At 54.7% G+C, this 11,795-nt stretch overlaps 1 protein-coding gene across 2 annotated transcripts; it reads left to right on the top strand.

The window, feature by feature from the left end:
- Positions 1-1,469: 1,469 nt before the first annotated feature.
- LOC147646278 (uncharacterized) lies at positions 1,470-9,105 on the top strand. Of its 2 annotated transcripts, none has more exons than XM_086873692.1 (3): positions 1,470-1,567; positions 6,624-6,759; positions 7,078-9,105. In XM_086873692.1, the coding sequence occupies exon 3, from the start codon at positions 7,099-7,101 to the stop codon at positions 7,822-7,824; it is 726 nt and encodes a 241-aa protein (XP_086729818.1). In that variant the 5' UTR covers positions 1,470-1,567; positions 6,624-6,759; positions 7,078-7,098; the 3' UTR covers positions 7,825-9,105. The 2 variants fall into 2 exon arrangements, with proteins under 2 accessions (XP_086729818.1, XP_086729817.1); XM_086873691.1 differs by having other exon boundaries at positions 1,503-1,567; positions 6,985-9,105.
- The last annotated feature ends 2,690 nt before the right edge of the window (positions 9,106-11,795 follow it).

The raw sequence follows: 11,795 nt of genomic DNA, 5'->3' as shown, positions 1-11,795 counted from the left end.
GTTGTATGCCTGTTTTGCTCTTATTCTAATCCGTATCTCACAGCAAGAAGTAAGTAATTTTCTTAGTTAGTGGTTTAAAACCACGACACAGGGGAATGCCTGAGATGAGGCTGTGACCCTGGGGGACACCTGTGGACAGAGGGGTCCCTGCTGGAGCCACCTGTTCTGGAAGGACTGACCCCGTGGCAGAGTGACCCACACTGCAGCACTGTGAGGGGGCTGCTCCCATGGAATGGACTCAGGTTGGAGAAGTTCCTGGAGACCTCTCTGGTGGGAGAGATCCCAGAGTGCAGCAGGGGAACGACTCCTGTCCCTGACCAGCAGGAAAAGCCCTGGGAGATGAACTGACCATGGCTCCATTCCCTGTATCCCTGCACTGCCAGGTTAGGATGCAGAGTTGGAAGGAGGGAGGGGTGGAAGGAAGGTGCTTTTAAGGGTCTTCTTATTCTCCTGCTCTGAGCTTATTGGCAATAAATTCAATTTATATCTCCTGTTTTGCCCATGACTGTGTTTGATGAGGAAACAGTCTCGGGTCCTTAACTCATGAACCCTTGGTTAAATTTTCTCTCCCTGTGTGGCTGTGGAGGGCAGTGAGAGAGCAGCTGTGGTGGGTGCCTGGACTTGGGCCAGCATCACCCCACAGCAGTGGGACATGTCCTTGTGTGGCCCTGTGCTATGGTGCTACAGGTGCTGTAGCTTTTGTCTCCCTTATGATTTTATCTTTTGCATTAAATGCTCATGAAGTGCCCCCGGTGTCCCTCGTGTTCACTCGGCTCCGGTAGCCCCATCCCTTCCCCTGCTCCCCGTCCCACGTTCCATCCCGGCTGGCGGAGCCTTGGAGCTGCTGTGGGGGCCGTGGGGCTGCCCCGGGGGCTGCGCCCCGAGCCGGGGCCCCTTCCCAGTGCTCCCAGTGTGCCGCTCCAGCCTGGAGCAGCCAGCGAGGGCTTCAGCTGGGACGGCAGAGAGGCGCTGCTGGGGGGTCCTGGCTCACTTCGCTTTGGTTTTTGTACTTTTGCGAGTTTTCTGCAAGAAATCTCTCCTCTCCTCCACTCAGCTGAAGGGGTTTGGAGGGCGGGTTCCCTTTTTTGGGGGAAATCAAAGCGATGCACTGATGCTCCTAATTAGACGTGCATGAGGCTCCAGGGCATCCCGCTGAGCCGGAGCCACCCAGCAGCCAGGGCTGGGCAAGGCGGGCCGGGAGGTGCGGAGAACTTTGTGTTGGGAGCTCAATGGCGGCTCGGGCCGGGCCCGTTCCAGGGCTGTTCCTCATCCCCGCCTTTCCCCTCACGCAGCCCGGGGCGGGCCCTGAGAGCGCGGGGCGGGGCTGTGCCGTGTGCAGAGCCCGCCGCTGGCTGCCATTGGCTGCTGCTGCCGTCACTCGTGGCTCTGGCGCGCGCTGATTGGGCAGAGCGGGGACAAGCCCGGCCCCGCTGGCGCCCTCAGGGCGGCCGTGGGGCAGGAGAGCCGCCATTGCCGGAGCGTCTGTGCGGGCCCGGCAGCGGCGGCAGCAGCGGCCGGAGCCCGGTGAGGCGGCGGCGGAGCTCGGAGGCGGCCCCGGCCATCGCAGGTGGGAGCCGCGCTCGGTTCTGCGGGGGCTCGGGGCTCGCTGCGGGCCCGGGAGGGGGCGGCAGGGGGCTGTGGCGGGTGGCTTGTGCCGTGGCCGGCCCGTGTTGGCCCTGGGCTGAGGGCGCTGCGGGAGCGGCTGCCCGCGGTCTCCTTGCCGCTGGGGCCTCGGCAGGAGGCGGTGGCGGAGCAGCGCTGGCTCGTCCCGCTTCGTGTCGGGAGGCCGGAGGTGGCTGCGCTGGGCCCGGGGCCGGGCGGGAAAATTCCCGGCGCCAGAGGTTTGTGTGGCCCAAGGAGCCAGAGGAGCGGTGTGCAAGTGACTTTATTGCTGCCCAAAGGGAGAGGCCATGGGGCATTTGCCGTGCGCTCTTTCCAGGTGTTGGAGGACGCGGCCTCGTTTTTGTCCTGATTTTCCCGGCCGCATGTCCCTGTCCCTTTGCCCAACACTGGCCGAGGTGCTTGGAAGGTTCAGCCTTCCCGATCCGCCTGCTGCATGTCCTTTTTGTATAACACCCGATATTCCTGGCTCTGTGAAGTGTTTGTTCTTCTGGAAGTTCAGGAATGTATCGGGACTTGGTCTGAGCAGCAGTCCTTGTCAATTAGTAACATTTTCTGAAAATGATGGTTTCTCCCTTTGTTGCCTTATGTACAAGTTCCTGGCCCTATCTCCAAGCAGATTCACTCATAGCCTCTGTTTTTTCTTCCTGGAATCAGCCCAATTCCTCCTGCAGGCAGGAAGCCCCTGGGCCATTGTGCAGGCTTTGGGCCATCAGTGTTAATTTGCATTTCTAAAGCTCCTCTCCTGGCTGCCTGGAGCAAAGCTTCTCTTCCAGGGCACACATCCCCTGACTCACACGTGGCCCCCCACAGATCTGCTATTTTTTTTTTTTTAAACAATATTCTAATAATTGTTTATGTGTTAAAGCACCAACTTTAAAGCTCTTCTAGTTTTGAAAGTTCAGTTTAAATGGGAACATCAAAAAACTCATACCATCATTTTGTCATGACTAAGAGTCAAGTACAAATATAAAACAAAAATGAGAAAGCAATCAAGTGTTATCTTTTCATTCTCCTAGGACTAAAACTGATTCTCACACCACTGGCCCAAACAGAACCGACAATAGAGAAGTAAAATTATTACAAAAAATTACTCTAACGGTGTAATCCTTTCACTGAAACTGAGAAAAGCAAAAACTCTTCAACAATGTCTTTAGAAAAATAAGACATTACTTGATTCTGGCCAGAATGTGCAACAGGAATAATTTCATGCACACTTAGGCTGGGTGTGCAGAGAAAATCATTCCATGACACATGAGTTTGACTAGATTTTCCTAAATTCATACACTCTGACCCCATAGAAATCCATTGGTTTATTGTTCATTGGTTTCAAGGTGTGGAGTTGTTAGGATTTGGTTTCCTGTTGCAGCCGGATTTCTGTGCCTGTGATGGGAATTAGGTGGGCACTCCTGGATTTTCTGCTCAGCCTTTTCCAGACCAGGTGTCTCCAGCTGTGCCTGGGGCAGTGTCTGGGGTAAGATGTTGGTTGATGTTTGCTGCTGGGTGTTGATGTTTTGTTGATGGTCGTTATCTTGGGGGGAATCTTTTGGGCTATTCCCAGTCTGTTGAGATGTTAATTTCATCTCTGCTGAGTGGTGGAAAAGAAAGATTAAAACTCCTTTCCCCAAGGCAAAGGCAAACCAAGTCCCTTTAGAGAAATAAGATTTTAAATCATTTTCAAGTTGGTCTATTTTGCCAGAATTGAATCCCAGGCAGGGCAGAGTGTGAGTGTAATTGAGAGGCAGAGTGGAATTGTCCCGGTGCCTTCCCCAGCAGCTGTGGTGAGGGCAGGCACAGAAAGGCCTGAAGCTGCAAGAGTGAGAGCAAGGATTGTCCCGCAGTGGCTGGAGATGGCAAAGGAGGGTGGCCAGGCCGAGGATTTGAGCAGAGGATCTGTGGGCAGGCCCAGGGGCTTCCCCCGCTGGGGAGCCCTGGCTGCTGCTGCGTTGCCTTCAGTGCAGGCTCAGGGGTGGCCTGTTTAATATTCCCTTGCAATACAGATTTCTGAGTCTGCAAGAGCTATGGCTGGGGCATCAATCATTTTATTTTTTTAGTTTTGTTAAGTTTTGTTCTCTTTCTTATATCTACACCATAACATTGAGACTATCTGGGGCTAAAGAAGTCACAGAATGTTCTGGCTAAAAGATAGAATCCTCAGTCCAGCTCCTACAATTCCCTGTTAATTGTAAGAATTGTTCAAGCTCCATTTTAGTCCTGAGTAACATTACTTCTCAGATTCACTGGACCCTTTCAGAGTCAATACACCACAGGCCTTCAGTCAAAATGGGTCTCAAAATATTTCAACATTTTCTGTAATGTTTGCCCTTTTTTTTCAGCTATTCAAAGCTGCTTTTTCGCCTGAAAATGAAGCCATTTCACAGAGGCTTCCTCTACCTCTTCTCCTTGTTTTTCTGACTGGATCAAGTCATCCACATCCTGCATGAAGCCAGTCCCTGGGGGTGAGGTCAATTCCTTTGATATTTCCTGCAAGGCTTGCCCCAATCAGGCCGGTGCTTCCGTGCATCCCTGCAGAAGGACCGTCCATGTCTTGAGCATTTTCCCTTCTAGCTCTTGTTGCCAGCCCAAGGCAGAATTGTGTTTGCATCCTCTGTGAGTGGGTAGATCCCCAGAAAGCATCTTTTGCATCAAGTTGTGAATGGCAGCAGTGTGAGGAGGGCACCTGGTTGAGGATGGTGTAAGGATCTGAGAGTGTGGGGTGCCTCGGTTTCATCATCTCATTTCTTCTTCTTGGGTCCTGCAGCATTCTGTGGATTCCATTGGATTTCTTGTTTGGCAGGATAGGAGCATTCTAGGGAGCCATCCCTGGCTCCCCAAGCCGTGCCTTGAGCAGGACTCCCAGACAGGCTGTGAGCCCTTCCTTCCCTCCCTTGGAACAGGGGATTGCTTTTGGACACTTCTTCTCCTGGTTGCTTCAGGGAAATTTGGAGAGGCTCCATATCTAATTTTGCCCATTTCCCTGGGGCTGCCCACACTTGTGGGTTCACTTCAGCCTAGGCTCTGCCTGACATTTGACACAGAGGTACAGCAGAACCAGCCTCTGTATCACCTTATGCAACATTAATTTGCATTCCCCGTTTTGCCATCAAATCCCTTCCCAGTAAATTACAATCACAATTGTGAGCAAATAAAAGTTCCTGCATTTTAAACCCATCCCCCACATCTGCTAATAGTGGCTGAATAAAACACACCTACTCATGTTTCCCACTTAGTGCCTTAATAATTAAAATATTCCCTAACACCTTTAGGTGTAAGATTCTGAGTGGATGGAGAGGCCCCTGTGTCCATCAGGAAAGGTCTCCTCTGGATCCAGAGCCACCCTGGATGTTCCCAAGGGCTGCAGTGTGGTGGGTCCCTGGTGGAATGGGAGCTGTGCCACCGCTAAGAATGCGTGTCCATCAAGGGCTGGACTTGCTGGTGCTGAGGGTGCTGCTGTCTGTGCTTGCAGTGTCCTTGTGCCCTGCAGCTGGAAGGCTGATTCCTTGCCAGGGGCTGTTTGGGTGGGCTGTGCCCTGGCCAGGAGGGCAATGCCTGTGCCAGGTGCTTGTGGCCGAGGGTGTCCCCTGGGTGCTGGGGCCCCCTTGGGCCCTGGGCTTGATCCCTCAGGGGCTGTAGGAACTGTGCCATGGCCTTTGCCTTCAGCTTGGCCTTTTGCTCATCCCTTGCTGCATTCAGCTGCTGAGCCTTTGTGAGCAAGTGCTGCAGGGGCTTCTTCTGTCGCTGCTGCAGCCCCCCTCAGTGCCTGTGGGTGCTCATCGTGTGGCAGCTGCTGAGCTTTCTGCAAAATCCTTCCTTTCTCCAGGGACCCACCAGGAAATGCTTAAAAGATCATGTGGATCCTTGCAGGTCTAATCGCCATTTGTGAGCTGTTCCTTCCTCGTGCTGGCTGTGCTGAGGCTCCCCTCCCCAGCCCGTATCCCAGAGCCGGTCCCTGTCCTGCCGCAGTGTCCAAAGGCGGCCCCCCCGGCGGGCAGGGCCGGCAGCTCCACGGGGCCGGGCAGCGGCCGGGGCGTCCCGCAGCCTCCTGGGGGCCGGGGGCCACTGCCGGCCCTGCCCGGGGGTGCTGGGCTCAGGCAGCGCCCGGCGCTGAGCCCCGGCTGCCCCACAGCCCCGGCCCGGCCCCACAGCTCCCCACAGGCCCCCAGCCCGTGCTCCCGGTGCCGCAGCTCTGCGCCCGCTCCTGCCGCTCCCAGCTCAGAGAAACCCCCTGAAATCCTCACCTCCTTGTTTTCCTGTCCTGGAAACTGGGATACAAAGGATCTGAGTCAGCTGGCAAATGCTGAGGATAAGACCCTTCTGGAAAACATCACAATCCTCAGTATTTTTCTCTTCCAGTTCTTTTCCATCATCATTTTTTTTACCCCATGGATTCCTCCTGCTGCTTCTTGCCTTAAGCACATTCCTGCACACTCCCCTTCAGCCAATCCCTTCTCAGCACACCAACACCATCCATCCCCTGTTGTCTAAATCCCTTCTGGACTTCCCTTCTTGCCCCCCTGGGTGTCCATGTCCCTAGTTAGCTCTGGGAGAATGTGCAAACGACCTCCACATGCTCCCAAGGGACCCTTGAGAGATATTTTGGGGTCATCATCCCTTTGTCCAGGATGCCCTTCTAGCATTCCATATTGTCCCCTCAATGGTTCTACCTGGATCCCAGCTGCGCCCCTCCCCCCCGGGCCTTGGCACCCCCCTTGAGGGGAATTTGGGGAGGTGGGAGGGGGGAGCGCCAAGGCCGGGCCCCCCCGCGCTGTGGTGGCGGGAGCGGCTGCAGTGGGGAGCGAGTGCGGGCGGAAGCGGCCGAGAGCCCAGCGCTGCCCCAGGCCGAGCTGGCCCAGCTGCATCCGTGCCCCTGCGGTGGGATGCTGTGGGACTGGGGGGGAAGAGGGAGGCGGCAGTGGGTGCTGGGCCTGGGGGCAGGAGGAGAAGGGAGGGAGAAGCAGGGTTGAGGAACAAAATGGTCAAAATATCTATCTCGGGTTTTACAGAAGGAGGAAGAGGTGTGAGCAAGAGTTGGGCCACAGGAGGAGGAGGAGGAGGAGGAGCAGGAAGAGGAAGCAGCACAAGGTTCCTCCCTCCCTGTGTGCGCAGTCCCAGGAGTGTTTCCCTGCCCACAGTCAGCAGGTGACTGGAGAGGGGGATCCACGATTTTCACTGGGCTGAATCCTGTTGTTTCTGAGCTTTATTGGGCTAAATGTTGGTGCTTTGTCTTTTTGCAGGGGCTGAATCTTTCTATGCTGGAGGGGGTTTTGCCTGAATTTGGTGTTTGATTAGTTTTTGATCTTTTTGATCTAGTTTTGATGTTTGGAGGATGTCTGGGCTGAATCTTGGTGTTTTGGTTTGTTACAGACACAAGATGCCAAATGACTTTCTGAGATGAACTTGGGCATGGAGGAACCCCCAGTCCAAGGCTCTCTCCTGTCTTTTTTTCCTCCTCATCAGGAATTTTCATACCGTGTCTAAATGGAAGAGGAGGAGGAAAAGTCCTGGAGGTGCCACACAAGGAAGGGCTGCAAACCCAGCCCAGGGAGCTGCAAGGAGGAAAGATCCCCCCAGTGCCAGGAACACGGCCAGAGATCCAGCCGGAGCTCAGAGCTGGGGGAGAAGCCCCACAAGTGCTTGGAATGTGGGAAGGGCTTCAGAAAGAGATCCCACCTGATTGAGCACCAGAGGATCCACACTGGGGAAAAGCCCTACGAGTGTGGGGAATGTGGGAAGAGCTTCAGCCACAGCTGCCACCTGATCCGGCACCAGATGATCCACACTGGGGAAAAGCCCTATGAGTGTGGAAAATGTGGGAAGAGCTTCAGAGATATCTCTAACCTGATGCAACACCAGGTGATCCACACGGGGGAACGGCCCTACACCTGCTTGGAATGTGGGAAGAGCTTTGGGTGGAGCTCTGACCTGAGAAAACACCAGCTCATCCACACTGGGGAGAGGCCCTACGAGTGTCCCCAGTGTGGGAAGAGGTTTCAGCGCAGCTCCCATGTCCTCCTACATGAGCGGATTCACACAGACGAGAGGCCCTTCCGCTGCCCCGACTGCGGGAAGGGCTTCAAGCACAACTCCACCCTCATCGTCCACCGGCGCATCCACAGTGGGGAGAGGCCCTACGAGTGTCCCCAGTGTGGGAAGAGCTTCTCCAGGGGCTATCACTTGACCCAACACCAACGGAGGCACCAGTAAGGGAAGCCCTGCGAGTGCCCCGAGTGCGGGAAGAGCTTCGTGCGCTGCTCCAGCTCCATCCCCCATGGGAGGATGGGCGTTGGATGATCCCCAGTGACCCCCGTTGGGCAGAGCCCTGGTGATCCGTGGTCCTGGTGATCCGTGTTGGGAAGACACCTGGCTGGGAGGTTCCACATCTTCCTGGCTCCCTGTGGGCACCTGGATGAACACAGGTGCAGGAACATCCATTGGGACACAGAACAACAATGGGAATTCCTTGGGGAGAGTGGATTTGTTGACTTTTAATCCTAGAGAACCTTTTCCTGCTGCCTCAGGAGCTCTGTGGGCAGAGAAAAGGGGGTGACACCGGGCTTGGGGGGCCTGAGGAGAGCACACACGCTCTTGGGGGGCGGAGGACACCACCCCTAGGACCCCCCCTCACCTTCCTGCGCAGGCAGAAGCCGAGCCCCAGTGCCAGGAAGACGAAACCCAACACGGAGACTCCAATCCCTGTCAGCATCTTGATGCAGGCAGCATTTCACAGCATCCCTCGGTGTCTGCAGGGTTCAGGACCCACAAAACCTCTTACAGACACCCCAAGCCCCTCCAAGGACCCTCCTAGTCTCCCACAGCCCACCCAGGACCCTCTGAAACCTCCTTTGGACTAATTAATTTCAAAAAATAAGGTATTTTAGAAAATTTGGAGATCTCAGCTAGAGACAGGCCTTGCTGGAAGTAGTTAGAGTTAATGATTAAGTGAGAAGCAGGATTTGAGATAATGAATCTCGGACTGAGGTAAAAAATTCCCTTTCACTGTGTGTTTGTTTTTCTGTGCTTATAATGAGAAAAGAGAAACTGATAAATGGGTTCAGGAAGATCACAGACCTTACATCTGGAAACCCATTTCAAAGTCACAAGGGAGGAAACTGGAGTTGTACCAAATGTCATTTGTAATGTTAACTATTGTAAAGGTAGAAAGGTGAGAGTGAGGAAGAGCGGTTTTCATTCATCACTTGATGATTCCTCCTTGCCAAAATGACCTCCTCCTCAAATTAGAGCGCCCATCACGCAGGCAGAATGACTTTTTAAACTCATTACCGTACATTTTAATACAAAGTGGGGAATGGGAAATGTTAGCATTATGCATATGTATTGGTATTAATATGTATTAGTATTTTGGGTATTTAAGACTTTTGTACATAAATTCACACTGGAATCTTTTGTCAACTTGCAGTGTGTATTAAGGGGTGACTCCCGCACTCGCCCAGTGCTGTGATTAAACATCCACTTTGTAACTTTAAACTGTTGGAGAGGTTTTTTGTCCATTAACAGATTGATATTGATACTGGATCAATATTGCTATTTTGGTAAATCACTGCCAGTCTCTTCCCAGCCTCCCCAGGACCCAGCAGAGCCCCTCCTGTTCCTCTCAGGATCCCACAGCCCCCTCCCAATTTCCCCCCACTGCCCCAGGACCCCCAAACCCTCTCCCAGTCCCTTCCCAGCCCCACCAGGACTCATCAAGACTCCTCCCAGTCTCTTCCCAGCACAACCAACCTCATCCCAATCCCTGCTTTCCAATCCCCAATCTCCTTCCAGCTCCTCCAGGCTCACTCAAATCTCTCCCAGTGACACCCAGCACCCCCAAACTCCCTCCCAGTGTCCACCAGGACCCCCAGAACCCCATCCCACCCTCCCCAACATTCTTCAAACCCCTTCCCAGGCATCCTAAGCACCTCAATCGCTTCCCCAGTTTAAACCAGGCCATCTCAAACTCCCTCCCAGTTCCTCCCAGCACACCCCAATCCCCCTCTGGGCCCCCCCAGTGCCTCCCCCGCTGCCCCCGGCGCTGTGGGGGCCGGGCCGTGCCCCAGTGCCGGCTCAGGGGGTGCTCCAGGCTGCCGTGCTCCACCTGGCAGCTGGAGCTGAGCCCGCATTGCCGGGGGCGGTTTCCAGCAGCACCAGGAGCTGCTGGCTCCAGTCCCCGCTGGGGAGCACGGCAGTGGCCAGCACGTGGCCCGAGAGCTGCTGCTGGCCCTGGGAGCAGCTCAGCTGGATGTGGGCAGGGGAGAAATCCATCAGGGAGCAGAGCAGGCGGCCGGGGCCGGGCTGGGAGCTGGAGGGCACCAGCGAGATGGACACGCTGGGGACACTGGGAGAGAGTGGAGAGGAGTGGTGTGGCATTGGGAGGGACTGGGAATGGACAGGGAGGGACTGGGGTGGCACTGAAAGAGATGAGAGTGGATACTGGGACACTGGATGAGGGCGTGGAGTTTTGGGAGTGAAGTGAGAATGAGCCAGGAATAGACTGGAAATGGCTAAAAAGGAGTGCAAGGGACTCTGGGGCCTCTGGGAGGGACTGTGGTGGCACTGGGAGGGACTGTGGGGGCACTGGACGGGACTGCGGTGGCACTGGGCGGGACTGTGGTGGCACTGAGCGGGACTGTGGTGGCACTGGGCGGGACTGTGGTGGCACTGGGAGGGACTGTGGTGGCACTGGGCGGGACTGGGAATGAAGTGCGCGGCACTGGGCGGCCGAGTCCAGCGCGGGGCTCTCGGCTCTGTGGATCTGCCCGGCAACTGATGAGTCATCAGAGAGACGCGCTCTGATTGGCTGAGGGGCGGCAGATCCACGGAGGAACGAGATGGACAGGCGGGGTCACTGGGAGTGACTGGGATGGACTGGGAGAGGCTGGGATGGACTGGGAGAGCCACGGGAGCCATTGGGAGGGACAAGGGGCCCCGGGGATGGGCACAAGGAAGGCTGAGGGCTCTGGGCTGATTCCCAGGGAGGTTTGGAGGGACAAGGCCGGGCCCCCCTCTCTGTGCCCCGAGAGCAGCGGCCCGGACAGAAAAGTTCAGGAGCGGGAGGAGGTGTTTCTCAAGATTGATTTTAATCCTCATTCTCCTGGTCTGATTTGCTCAGTCCTAAATTCAGTTCATTTCCCCATGTTGGGCTGTTGTGCCCCTGATGGTGATCCCTGAGTGACCTCTCCCTGCCCTTGTCCCGACCCACGAGGATTTGGATTTGTTTCAGTTCAGTGGAATTCGTGGTGATTTGGGGGGAGCTGGAGCAAAGCAGCTGCAAAGCACAGTGGGCGTGTGTCCTGGGTTGATTATGATGTTAAATTGTATCCCCATTCGTCCACCTAACCCAGACACAGGTTCTGTATTCTTAAAATTCCATCTGAGAGTAAAAGTGAGTGGAAAAGAAGCACCAAGTCTGTTATCAGACTGCACTTGCTCCCCCCGCATCGGGAGTTTTGACTACAGCACAGACAGACAACAAGACACAGATCGCCTTGGCTTTCCAGCTAGCCGGGGCAGAGAGGTCTTCCTGGACTGTTTTCTTTCCCTTTTCCTGAAACGAATCGAAGCTGCTCTGGACTGGGGACTCGGGGGAGCACCGGGAGCACCCCTGGACTACCGGGAGCCCGGCCTGGGCAGCGGCATTTTCCAGCGCCAGAGGGACTGATAACAGAGCCAACACCCCCAGGAAAGAGACCCTCTGAAGTTCCTCATCTCTGCTGAAGGGCGAGAGGTTTTGTAATTTGATATCGTTCATTTTTGTGCTGGGTAGTGCTGTGCCTGGGAAATAAACAGGTTTTTTCCACTTCTCTCAGAGAAATCTCTTCCCGAACTGGATGGGGGGTGGGAGAAAGGGGCCACGTGGGTTTGCTTCCCGGGGGGAGCCACTGGAGGTTTTCTCCCAAATTTACCCTAAACCAGGACAATCACCCAAATGACACAAAAACATCACAAAATTTCAGAAACATCCCTCCAAATTCTAGAAAAAATGACAAAAAATGGCAGAAAACACCCACAAAATTTCCTAAATCTTCTCATAAGCCTACCAAATTCCAGAAACATCCCACATATACTCCAAAAATTTCCACAAAATCTAAGAAAAACCCCTCAAAACTCTTCAAGACTCCTCAAAATCCCACAAAATTCCAGAAAATTACCACAACTTTCCAAAAAAATTGCACAAA

This window comes from Cyanistes caeruleus, unplaced genomic scaffold (genome assembly GCF_971803275.1).
Source record: "Cyanistes caeruleus unplaced genomic scaffold, bCyaCae1.hap1.1 HAP1_SCAFFOLD_103, whole genome shotgun sequence".
Classification (NCBI taxonomy): Eukaryota; Metazoa; Chordata; class Aves; order Passeriformes; family Paridae; genus Cyanistes; species Cyanistes caeruleus.
The sequence above is the reverse complement of the archived record's forward strand: the minus strand, read 5'-3'. Positions and strand labels throughout refer to the sequence as shown.

Excerpts from the sequence above, each read along its gene's own strand:
- LOC147646278 (XM_086873692.1), top strand. The coding sequence starts at position 7,099 with ATGGAAGAGGAGGAGGAAAAGTCCTGGAGGTGCCACACAAGGAAGGGC.